Source organism: Thunnus thynnus, chromosome 9 (assembly GCF_963924715.1).
Source record: "Thunnus thynnus chromosome 9, fThuThy2.1, whole genome shotgun sequence".
Lineage (NCBI taxonomy): Eukaryota > Metazoa > Chordata > Actinopteri > Scombriformes > Scombridae > Thunnus > Thunnus thynnus.
Window position 1 is genome coordinate 12,546,812 of NC_089525.1, and position 11,543 is coordinate 12,558,354.

General features: G+C 40.7%; 1 protein-coding gene across 1 annotated transcript; it reads right to left on the bottom strand.

Annotated features, from left to right (window-relative positions):
- Positions 1 to 1,206: 1,206 nt before the first annotated feature.
- Positions 1,207 to 10,909, bottom strand: fam193b (family with sequence similarity 193 member B). The gene is made up of 10 exons (XM_067598912.1): positions 10,489 to 10,909; positions 8,006 to 8,284; positions 7,130 to 7,316; positions 5,060 to 5,278; positions 4,084 to 4,489; positions 3,769 to 3,952; positions 3,390 to 3,623; positions 1,947 to 3,018; positions 1,781 to 1,856; positions 1,207 to 1,650 (listed from the first exon to the last, which is right to left on the bottom strand). The coding sequence occupies exons 1-10, from the start codon at positions 10,645 to 10,647 to the stop codon at positions 1,554 to 1,556; spliced, it is 2,913 nt and encodes a 970-aa protein (XP_067455013.1). The 5' UTR covers positions 10,648 to 10,909; the 3' UTR covers positions 1,207 to 1,553.
- Positions 10,910 to 11,543: the final 634 nt, after the last annotated feature.

The following is an 11,543-nucleotide window of genomic DNA, read 5'->3' on the forward strand; positions in this document are numbered from 1 at the left end:
ATCATCCATCTCAATGAAAGCCATCAGCTATAACATGGTTACTGGTGTAAACCCCAAGGCCTGTGTCCCAAAGCAATCAACTCTTGAGTGATACTTCTCATTAAAAGATTATCAAGATGTGGACTTCAGATAGGCTAGCTGAGGTGGAGGGTGCCACCAAGGTCACAGTACATGAAAGGAAAAAAAAAGAAAAAAAAAAAAAAAAAAAAAAAAAAAGAGTAGTATGGTTGAAAATATATCTCACACACACAACCCCCAGAAACGCATGACAAAGGCTCAAAAGGGCCCAAAATAATCACTCAATATGTACAAGCATTTAAATTAACTCTGTCAAACAATATGTGATGGTTCCAACGTTAAAATGAACATTGCACACTGGTGTACCTGTCACTGCTGGAATATAGGGGTTAAAATAACAGTTTAAGAGTGTAGTAAAGGACTTTCTTCAGCTGGACAACAGATGGCAGAGTGTTGACAAGGCTTCGGATTATAGACCTATATTGGATAACACTATAAAAAAGAGAATTGGTCAAGATTAACACCAAGGGATGATTGACATTGAAGCAACAGACACATTGAAGTTTGCCCAATACAGGATTGGAGGACAGTAATGAGTTTTCAGTTCTATTTGTATGACTTGTTTGTACGGGTACTTCATTAGACTTACATTTTTTTTTAGGTGCATCTTGTGAGCAAAGTGTTTTACACAGAAAATGGATATTTTTCCACACGTTATACTAGAGTTGTTGGTGTACATTCATGTAATGTTTTTTAACATAATTTCATACAAAAAAGATAACGGCATTGCAGGTAGGTCATCAAGTGTTTGTCATTTCATGTTAACACTGATTCCTAAATAGCTTTTTTTATTACGATTAAAATTGAGAAGAGTGTACCAATTCAAATGCTTGTGAGAAAACATTGAAAAAACATGTGGGGTAAAAATCAAGGAATGCCATGAACCCCCTGCAGAAAAGGAGGGTACAAGTATTATTTTTTTCCTCTAAATCAGGTCCAAGAAAGTTGTCTTATGCTCCTTGTTGACAGACCAGAGACAGCATATGATGAACAATTTCTAGTGTCTAGTGAGACTGGTGTAGTGGGCAGGAAACTAGCAATGCACAATGCAATGGCTGATGAGCAACAGTATCTTTGGAGCACCAAATTGAACTGACTGGAATTCAGAAGTTTAACAACGTTAAAATGTCAGATTTGTGATAAAAACATTTATTTCATGTAAGGTAATTGTTTACATACTACATACTTAAGCACATGGATGCAGTGGATTTAACAGACTTTTTCCATTTTGCATCTCTCATTTAGTGAACATTGCAATAATAGCAAAGGGTAGAGTCGGCCTTGAGAGTGATCTCTGGCTTGTTAGCCACAAGTTATATTTCAGTCTTCTGAATGGAGAGTATGATTTTGAACCAGGGTCCCTTGGCTTAGTAAGGAAGAGAAGAAAACAGGGAATGAGAGAAGGCCTCAGGCCAAATAGGGCTCTACTCAAAGAGTTTGTGGTGTGAAGTTTTTTTTTCTGGCACTCATCCGAGTTATTGAGCTGCATTGGAAGGAACCTTTTTGAGGCTGAAGTTGGACCAATTCACTGCTACCTTCTGGCGAGTTTGTTTTGCAGAGTCAAGGCAAAACCTAGAGAGTACAGATAGAAAAGAGGAGGAGAGGCAGCAAAAAAAAAAAAAAATAATGCAAAATTTAGTGACACAGTTAATCAATGCAATAGAGCGAATAGAGTTCTGCTACACTGCTGTATTGACCCCACCTTTTGAAGTATTCCACTTCCCGATCAATCTCATCCATTTCTGTGGGATCCACATCTTTAGGGAGAAATACATCATCTAAGGAATGAAAAAAGATGAAAAATTAGATGGAAGGAGTCAACAATTACAATCATGCACAGTGTTATAATAATCTATATTTTCCCGTACCAATAGCGCTGCTGGATTTTTCGCCCTTGTTCTTGTTCTTCTTATTTTTTCCCTTGGATTGCAGCTGTTGCTGCCCATTGGTTGGAATGGTGGGGTGTGCTTTGCTTTCTGAATCCTGCTCGGACCGAGATCCTCGTGTGTCTGTGTCACCCTTCCCCCTTTGTGCATTCGAGAGGCCACCATTTGCTCCACTAGCAACATTTCTGGATGATTTGCTCTCCTCAGCTTTCTTAGGCCCATTTCTCTGGTTGTCTGCAGAGTGCTGAGGCTGTTTGCTCCCAGCTTTTGAGCCGTTAGAACCAATTTCAGCCACCTTAGACTCAATGGTTTTCTGCGTTTCATTCCCGGAGGCAGCTTTGGTTGGTTTGTTGGAATTTTGCTCCGACACAGGCTGCTCCTGTCTTTGCTGCTGCTGCTGCTTTTTATTCTTCTTTGACTTTGTACCGCCGTTTCCAACTGCGGAGTTCTTGGGATCAGGGATGTCCTCCTTTGATTTAGCTGTTGCTTGGGCTGGCACCTGTGGCAAACTGTCAGATCCAGTGGAAGTGCATCTTTCTGGGGAACGGACCCTTATGAGCTTTGAGAGACTGGGGGTAGTGTGCAACCGCTGGATGTCCTTGGACCCAACAGTGACCCCTGATGCCGTGGTGGTGGTATTAGGAGATGAGACAGTGGTTGTGTCCTCCCATCCATTAACCAGGTCAAGGTGGCTCTTAAAGGTTCCCAGTGAAAGAGGGGCGAGGTCAAGGTCTATCTGCTGCAGGTCAGAGGAACCATTGAGATGGGATAGTAAATGGTTGCCCTCCAACGTGGCTGCCTTCTTTGGGAAGTCATTGACATCCAGATTGAGGTCGTACATGCTAAACGAGGCCCGGATTGAGTCTTTGATGGTGTTCTTAATCTCTTCGAGCCGACTGGTGAGAAAACTGTTGACGCGCTCAAGCTCCAGCTGAGGCCAGTCCAGCAACCGACTGGCTTCAGAACCGTCAGGGATGGGCTCGTCAACAGGCTCAGATGGATTGGAGTGAGGGTCACTGCCTGCAGCACCCATGTTGCCCTGCTGAGCTTTTTCCTGGAACAGATATGGTAGAGGCATGATCACAAAATGTGATAATACTTAAATATACTTATTTGGTGCTGACTGAAATGTGTCCATAGCACCGAGTATAGAAAACATCTAATGTTTGGTCAGATTCATCATCTTGTTTACTCTTTGATTAGATAGTTCCAGATTAAAATCCAATTTTTGCAAATTTCAGTCTATTTTACTTGGGCAAAATTCTTATAGCTTGTGTTTGGATGACATTTAACATTTGGGAACGTTGTCTTGTTAAAGGAAAAGAAGGGTTATAAAAGAATACATGCTGAAATTTCACAGGGTAACTGGTTTTGGTATCAATACTCAAAACTAGGTATCAAAAGATATTTTTAAAGTTACCATACCTTCTTCTTTTGTTTGTGTCGAGCCCTTTTGGCAGCCTTGGCACTGTTAACAGGTTTGGGCTCCGAACTGTTTATGAAGTCCAGCAACTCATCCACGTCCCGGTTGTCAATGGCACCAGCCACTGTCAGTTCTGAGTCCTGACGCTGAGGCAGCTCCTCTTTACGTCGGGTCAGTCGTGAGCGGAGCTTCTCTCGGATTTCAGCGTAGTTACGGCTAGTTGGTGCAGCTGGAGGCTGTGAGCAAATATTAATAGGAAATATTACAATACTGACACCTATCCATATAGTTTTATAGATGTTTTTAGAAATATGTAATAGCAAAAGGAAAATGTTAATTACTACTCCAAAAGTTAATAGCAACAAAAAAGTTCCAATGTACCGCATTGTGTCCAAAGAACTCGCAGTAGCAGCAGTCGCAGTACTTCCCGTCCTTCTGGTTGGTAGAAGACGAGGCGCAGGAGCTCCTCTCAGAGCTGCTGTCTTCATCCTCCCCCTCCTCTATCTCCGACGGCGGATGGCACAACGTCCCATTAGTCATTTTGTGCCCCTTACATGCCTGATCCCTACAAAAGAAAAAAAAAGGACTGATATTAATCTATGAGAAGGGATTTGTATTCTGAATCAACACAGCTAAATAAGCAAGTTTTCAATTCCACACACTCCAAACAAGCAATGTTCAGACATCAATACTAACCTGCAGGCCCCAGCTGTCATATGGCCTACATTTGAAGTGGCCACCGTTCCCCCACTGTGTCCATTACAAGGGTGGTTACAGATAGACGTGCCCAGTTTGCTGTGTTGTGTGTTCACGGCAGGAATGTGGGCGTTTTTGCACGGGCTGGGCTTATGAACAGATGTTGGGCTGTCTGGACTGGGAGAGGTGAGTTTAGCTGTTGGGCCGTGGAGGTTTGGTACCAGCGGGGAGAAGGGAGCGTGGGCTGCAACCCCAGTGGCAGAGGAAGAGGTTACATGACTGTGCTGCCCGGAGCTTGGCTTTGGAGGCAGGAGGGAGGAATGCTGTGAAGACAGGCCGGTTGGACTATTGGGGGGTACCGACAAGTCTGTATGTTGATGGTGGTCACTGGGGTGGAAGGCTTCACCTGGACAAAGGGAAGCATGTATATAAATTACTTCAGGGTTAGAAATGCTGGATCATCTTTCCATACAGTTTATTTCATATTACTTAAATAGGAATAGGTTGAATTGTGTACCTAAAAACAAAGAGATTTGTCCAATAAAATACATTTTGTTTAAAAAGGATGTTTTCATTACGTAGGGGGAATTGCTTCAATAAAATTATAAGTGAAAAATTAGGCATTTGTAAGTACACTACGTTTATTATTTCAATGTTTCAGATACATGTTTAATTCAACATTTTATATCTGCTTAGATATTTAAATCCATGGTGACAGATTGTGAAGCTACTCAAAATGACACTTTCTCTGCTTTCTTAGCCAGCAAAGGTTGATTACAAATCTCAAATGAGTCTTTGAGTTTTACTTACACATACTAATATATATCAAGTTATTTCAAACTGTAGGTATATAACCATGTTTAAAACTAACCCTAAATTCAGTAAGGGATCTGAAAGACCGGATTCAAATTAAACAAGCAGATTCTATGCTGGATTCAGGTTTAATAAAATGCCGTGGAACCCTGTGAGTAGTCACCTGGTGGCGTTGGTCGACGGCACATGGTCTTGAAGTGCTTGGGAGTGGTCTTACAAAGGTCTGCTGAGGTAGACAGGGGGTTCCCAGCAGAGGATCCACTGGAATTCTGGGATGACGGGTGACTGTAGGGACACACTTTGGTCCCCGACGTTTTAGCAGATTTCCCCGGCGCTTCGTGAAGTCCTCTTTTCTCATGACAGGCTGATCCTGCTGTTATACCTGGAGATGGGAAAAAAAAAGGCACTAAATGAGTGACTTTATGCAAGATGCTGTAATTTTCACATTTTTGCTTAAACTAAAGCTTGGTTCAGAGATAGAACTACATAAACACAGTTTAATACCATTTAATTTGTTGATATGTTGCCTTAAAGACGTCTCATATAAAGCGTACAGAGGAGCAACTGGGATTTTCTGAATTTGGACTGCAGTTTATGTTTTGTAAAAAATAATTCCCTGCTCTTTTGAGTCTTGTTAAGACATGTTTATGTGTCCAATTATGATCATCTCTCACTGCTTTGAGAGAGAAACCTTTTTTGCCTTTTTTTTTTTTTTAAGCCTTGAGCTATAAAACTTTTTTCCTCTCTTTTGTGTCAGAGAACTCCCTTGAAAACAAAATGCTGCATCTCAAGGGGCTTATCAAAAAAAGTAACTATCTGCCAAACAGACCTGCTAGCCAGTAGAAGTTGATAAAAGTAACTGTAACTTTATGCCCACTTAAAATGTTGCTATGATGTCTAATTAAGTACATTTAGTGGCTCAGTTCACGTCTAATTTGTAACAGATGTAGTTTGATTTAATTTCTAGTTGAAAAACACACCAGCATAATTCACAGCTAAACAACCATTTTTTCAGTCAGCACCACACAAAATTCAAAATGAAGTAAAATAGGGCATTTCTAATTGAATGTTACCCACTGACTCAGTGAAAACACATCATTATTTCTGACTAATTTCACTTAGCCTAGCCTAAATGCATTTTGGCCAGATGACACATTTTAGTATTTGCTGAACTAGAATTGAAACCACAGCTATGTGCCAGGCAACCTCTACATGGTAAAGTGATAAAAGTCAAGACATTCTGCAAAAGAAGACAACAGACAAAAGCACAGCTCATAGCAGTCTAACTTTTGATTCCAATTATATGTACTATGATTTGATTATAAAACAATTCTTGACGCAACTGAATCCACCTGAATTTTTGATTTCCACAATTATTCTCACTGCATGAACACAACCACAATAGGATGATGATCAAGATCCTTTATGGCAACAGTCAGGACTTTGCTTCCATTTTCATCTATTAAATGGTAGAGTCACTTTTTGAGTCTTCACTGCATCGGAGAGCTGCATGTCCAGGCATGCAATATAAATGAGTAGCTCTGTTGTAAAAGGAGATTTGGGGTAGAATTGATATATATGATGGATTATGAAGAAATCAGAATCATTCTATACATTTAAGCACAAAACTGCGTCAGTTTTGCTGCAACCTTTCCACTAATACACACACACACACATACACAAATGACATGCACTTAAATTGTCTGTGTGAAAAGATCTGCATTCTCCTTATTAAATTGAAATTAAAATTATTCACATATGTGAAACATTGTGGTGACCCGACCCGTATCATCTATCCTAAAGATAAATCATCTCGCTTCATTCTTGAAAGTTTTTTATTTTTAAACAAATCTCCATAATCTGAAGCTCATATTAAAACATTATCCCACCTTTCACAATGCTCAACTCTAAGGACTGTAGAAAGTAGAACATTGGAAGCTTTTACAACTTTGTTCTTCTAAGAAAATGTAGACTAACACCTGAACAAAGTAGGCAAAAATGTGTCACACATTTATTGCTGAGTAAGTACACTAACAGCCAGCCATGGAGCTCTGATTCCAACCAAATTTGTGACCCTTTCACAAAACTGAAACTCAAAACTGATAGAGGAGATTTCCGCACGAAACTGAAACTCGCAAAACAGCAGGAATATTAGGTTTGTTACGTTCTCAGCGATTATTGTCACTGGCATTAAAAGCTCTGTGGAGCTGTCTTTTACGCTGTGATGCCAGACCTTGTTGTGAGTGTGATGAAGTGTTGTGGCTGCAGTGTTCCCCTCCGTTGGTGTGGGCTGAGTTCCAGAGTCCTGACAGTTTGTGGGCTGACAGGAAGGAACTCGGGTCCCAATCCACAGTACTTTGCTCCGGGTAACCGTTCCCACAGCTCTGGGACTTACAGGAGGAAGAGTGTGACAATGGTACCTGAATAAAAATTTTTTAAAAAAACAACAAAAAAAAACACACAATCACAAAAAAGGTTAATCATGGAGCTGTTGTCTACATAACTTATATTTTGACACTAGAAATGCCAAGTAACTAACAGCACTAGCTCATAATCTTGGCAACACATTAATAGAATGTGTCAAGACAAGGGGAAAAAATCTAATAAATGCATGAATCAATCTTATATGAAAAGACAAATAAAGTTAAAACACTGCAGGGGATTGTGCTGCAATCTTTCCAGCTGTTTCTTTTTTTGTTGTTGCTATTTTTAACATTTGACTGGAGCTGAATATCAACAGAACATCTTGAACAAAGTAAGTTTAGTCTTCAAAATTTGCATTACATGTAAAGCATTTCTGTAAAAACAAAAGAGAAAGCAAAGGTAGTAAGTGCAGCTGCCTTAAATATTCCACACATAAATACAAAGTAAGTTACTCCCGAAGAGACAAAACAAAGACTGAAGATCTTTACACTTATTAAATCCAAGGTGACATTTGAACAGAGATTTATTTAGTGAGTAAGCACATGCAAATGCAATGTCCTGCATGCTGAATAAAGATGAGATTGATTCAGCCAATAGAAACGAACACAATTTAACTAACAAGTAGTAAAAAGAAGTTGTAAAAAGCATCCAGACATATGACCCAAATCAGTCCCCTTTTATTTACCGGCGTCGGCTGCTCCTGGGTGCTCCGTCTTTCCTCTTCTTCCACGGTCTTGCAGCAGCTCTGACAGATCCACAGAGGCACCTCTCCCAGCAGGGACTGAGACAGCGAGGGCACCGCATCAGCAAGCTTACGCCCTGGCGCCTCCCGCAATAAGGCCTGGGAGAGTGCAGGCACGGCATCAGCCAGCTTGGTCCCATGGCCCCCTGGGAGTCCGTTCATGGAGTTTGCTCCCCAGTCTTTGAATTCACGGTGGCACAGGAGGCAGCAGGTGTGCATAGGCTAGGTGGAGAGAGAGAGGATAAAGAGGTCAAGTAATAGCCAGTCGAACTGTGAACTGTGACACGTCGTTTTGTTGGTTAATACTGCAAAGAAAATAGGATCTGGCAGGTCGTATGCCTCTCAGAATGATTCTTAAAATACCTGATGATACCAACAGATGTCCTAGATGTCCATCAGATGGCAATTAAATTAGTTATTTTTAATCTAATTAGAATGTGTGAGTAAATAAACACTCAGTTGCCAGTTTACTGTGTACACAGAGCTAAAACTAATGCAATAAATCATTATAGTATCCAGAACATGCAGTTATAAAGTTGAAACAACACCTCTATAAGCAGCTTTAACAAAAACATATCAGAATCACATTTAATACAGTTTCTTTGTCAGCGCCATTATAAAAATTTCCATCATTAGTCAAATCAATTCGGTCACAGCGGAACACTGAATCAGTTTTTAGTGCCACAGCATCACCTGGTGTTATTTGTTTATTTATTTGTTCATTTTATTATTTATTTATTTGTTATTTGTTTAATTTGATCCCTACTAGTTGCTACCAAGACAGCAACTATTCTTCCTGAGGTCCCCACATGAAAATACGTCAACATACAACATACCTGAACACTTAACAACAATACCCAAAACTCAGATTCCCTCACACCCACCCAGCACCCCCAGATCACCCCTTACCCACACAGAAACCTCTCAGCTCCAAAGGTAGGGCTGGGTGATTTCGACAAAATCAAATATCACAATATTTAATAATAAATAATAGAACAGGTAAGTCAGGCCTTCCAAACCAGGATAAGACAGCATCCATGCCCAATCACAATATTACGAGATCCAAGATCTAAGATGATATCTAGTTACATGTCACAATATCAATTTAGTATTAATATATTGCCCAGCCATATTCAAAAGAAAAACATACCGTCAACAATGATAATAACTCTAACAACAAACAGAGAAAACAAAATAAAAAATAGAACGAAACAAAACTCCACCAGGAACAGCCTTGTGTTGAACCACATAAAAATGATTCCAACGACTAACAATGCAGTGAAGAATACAGGTTTTAAATGTGGGAAAACTGAGATGTGGTGTAGCATCAGTACTCAGTTGAATCAGTGCATCCCTATAAACCTCCGCTGAGACAGGATCTATTACAGGCCTGTTGTATTAGACTGCATCAGTCTTAACTTGGTGTATCTAAAAAAAAACATCGAGAGAGAAACAGATGCCTCCCAGTGTTTACTTAATATAATTTTATATGGCATATAGATATATTCTAAATTTCAAATGATAATCAGGGTATTCAAAAGTACTTAAGCACAATAGTATTCTCCCAAAAAAGTAAATATTATGACACATGTCAAGACACGCTTCGTGCACACGTGGGATCAAATTTAATTGATCGATGCAAGCAGCAGTCAGTGAGGTTGTAAAGGCTCAGAGGTCACATCAAAGGTGGGCTGGTTGTCCAGTCTGCCTGCAGCATGCCAGCTTCACTTTTTTAAGGTTAGTGGTGACCCTCAACTTTGTACATCCGATTTAGCATCATTAGCTGATCGCTGCATGCATTGAAACTTTTGACATTTACTTCTGACACCTTTCGATCGTAGAGTGCGGTAGAGCCAAAACAAATATCTAAAGTATAATAATAAGAGTCGAATAATCAACAAGATCCAAGTCGAGTGTCCGCTACACTGTTTAATGAAGCCGTTGTGTCTTTGAGCTAAGTAGCGGATGAGCTAGTAGCTGGTTAGCCCCCGCTGCTGTGAGTGGCTTCAGTGTCGGCAGTAAGCACGTTTGCAGCACGGCTAGCCTGCTGGCTAACATTAGCTGGGCGGATGAAGAGTTGTAAACGCTGGAAATGGGACGACCTGTCCGCGGCACAATGTCACCTGTCCCGGCGGAGGAGATGGGTTGCAATGTTAACTCACACTGCCTCAAAGCCACACTGCTGGGGACGGCTCTTCTAGCTAAGTTCAAACGCATTATTTATTTAATTACATGTCAAACGACGGGAAAGCTCTGCATCCACGACTATTAAGACTAAAATAGCTTTCAACCAGCCATCGGGTGCATGTCTTCTGCAGGGTCTAGCTGCAGTAAATAAATAAAAGCACAAAGGAGGATGTTTGGCGTAGCAGAGAGAGGCTAGGTAGCCTATTTTAAACACAGCGGCTGGCTTGCTGCTAGCTTACCTGGTTCGCCCTGGTGGTAGCCAGCCTATCCAGCCCAGCATCTCCGCCGCCACCGCCGGCTGCATCGCCGGGAGAGACTGGGCTCTTCGGTACGGTCTGCTGTCCGGGCACCAGCTCCTTCTGGGCGACGCCTTGCTGTTTGCTTTTCTTCCTTGCCATCACGACGCTGTTTGTAAAACGCTTTGGCCAAGTTTGCACCAGTTTCGGTTATTTTAAAAGCACACTTTCGTTTCTTCTCGGACCTCAAAATGTTCTCTATCTCCTCTCCAGTCAAGACAACAGTCAATATGGCGGAGGACTGGCACACTCAGGAGTTCATAGGTTAAAGATACTGCTGGCAAAGAGGCTTCACTTCCATGCGGAGAATACAACGGCAGCCCACTCAAACGACGAAGCTAGCGCCGCCATATTTAGTGAGGGCAATCTTCTCCTCCCACTTTTTTTTTTAATTATAAGAAATAAAAGACAATTAAACAGGCCCTTCCTCACACGATGGTTTCAGCATATTTAATGAGCATAATATTTTATCCTACTTAGATCGTACATACCCAATATATGTAATATCATACTTTTTGTACGCAGTCTATGAAGTAAACAAAAACGAAAAATAGACGAATATGGCGTGGAGTTGAGGTAAAGACGTTTGTTTTTTCGAGCATCAGTCAAATGTGAGAGTTAAAAAAAACATGTTTAATGAATAACTGTACCAGTGTGACAATACAATATTCTATAACAATGCAGCTTTGTATAGCCAGCTCACGAATGGCCATGTGATATACGACAGGAACAACTTTGAATAAGCAAAATGTCAGAATATAATGATATTATCAGATAATAAATGCTTGAAAATAAAGGTGCTGTGAAGGGGAGAGGGGGAGGCTCGACGATGACGTCTTTACGTTGTTTCTCGATGCCTTCGAATACTAAACGAAACATTGTAATTATAGTCGAAATGCACCATAAGGACACACACATCGAAGACGATCTTTTCCGTTATCTAATGTTTAGGTTACTATTTTTTATGACATTATGTTTTGTAAAAAATAACTACTGTC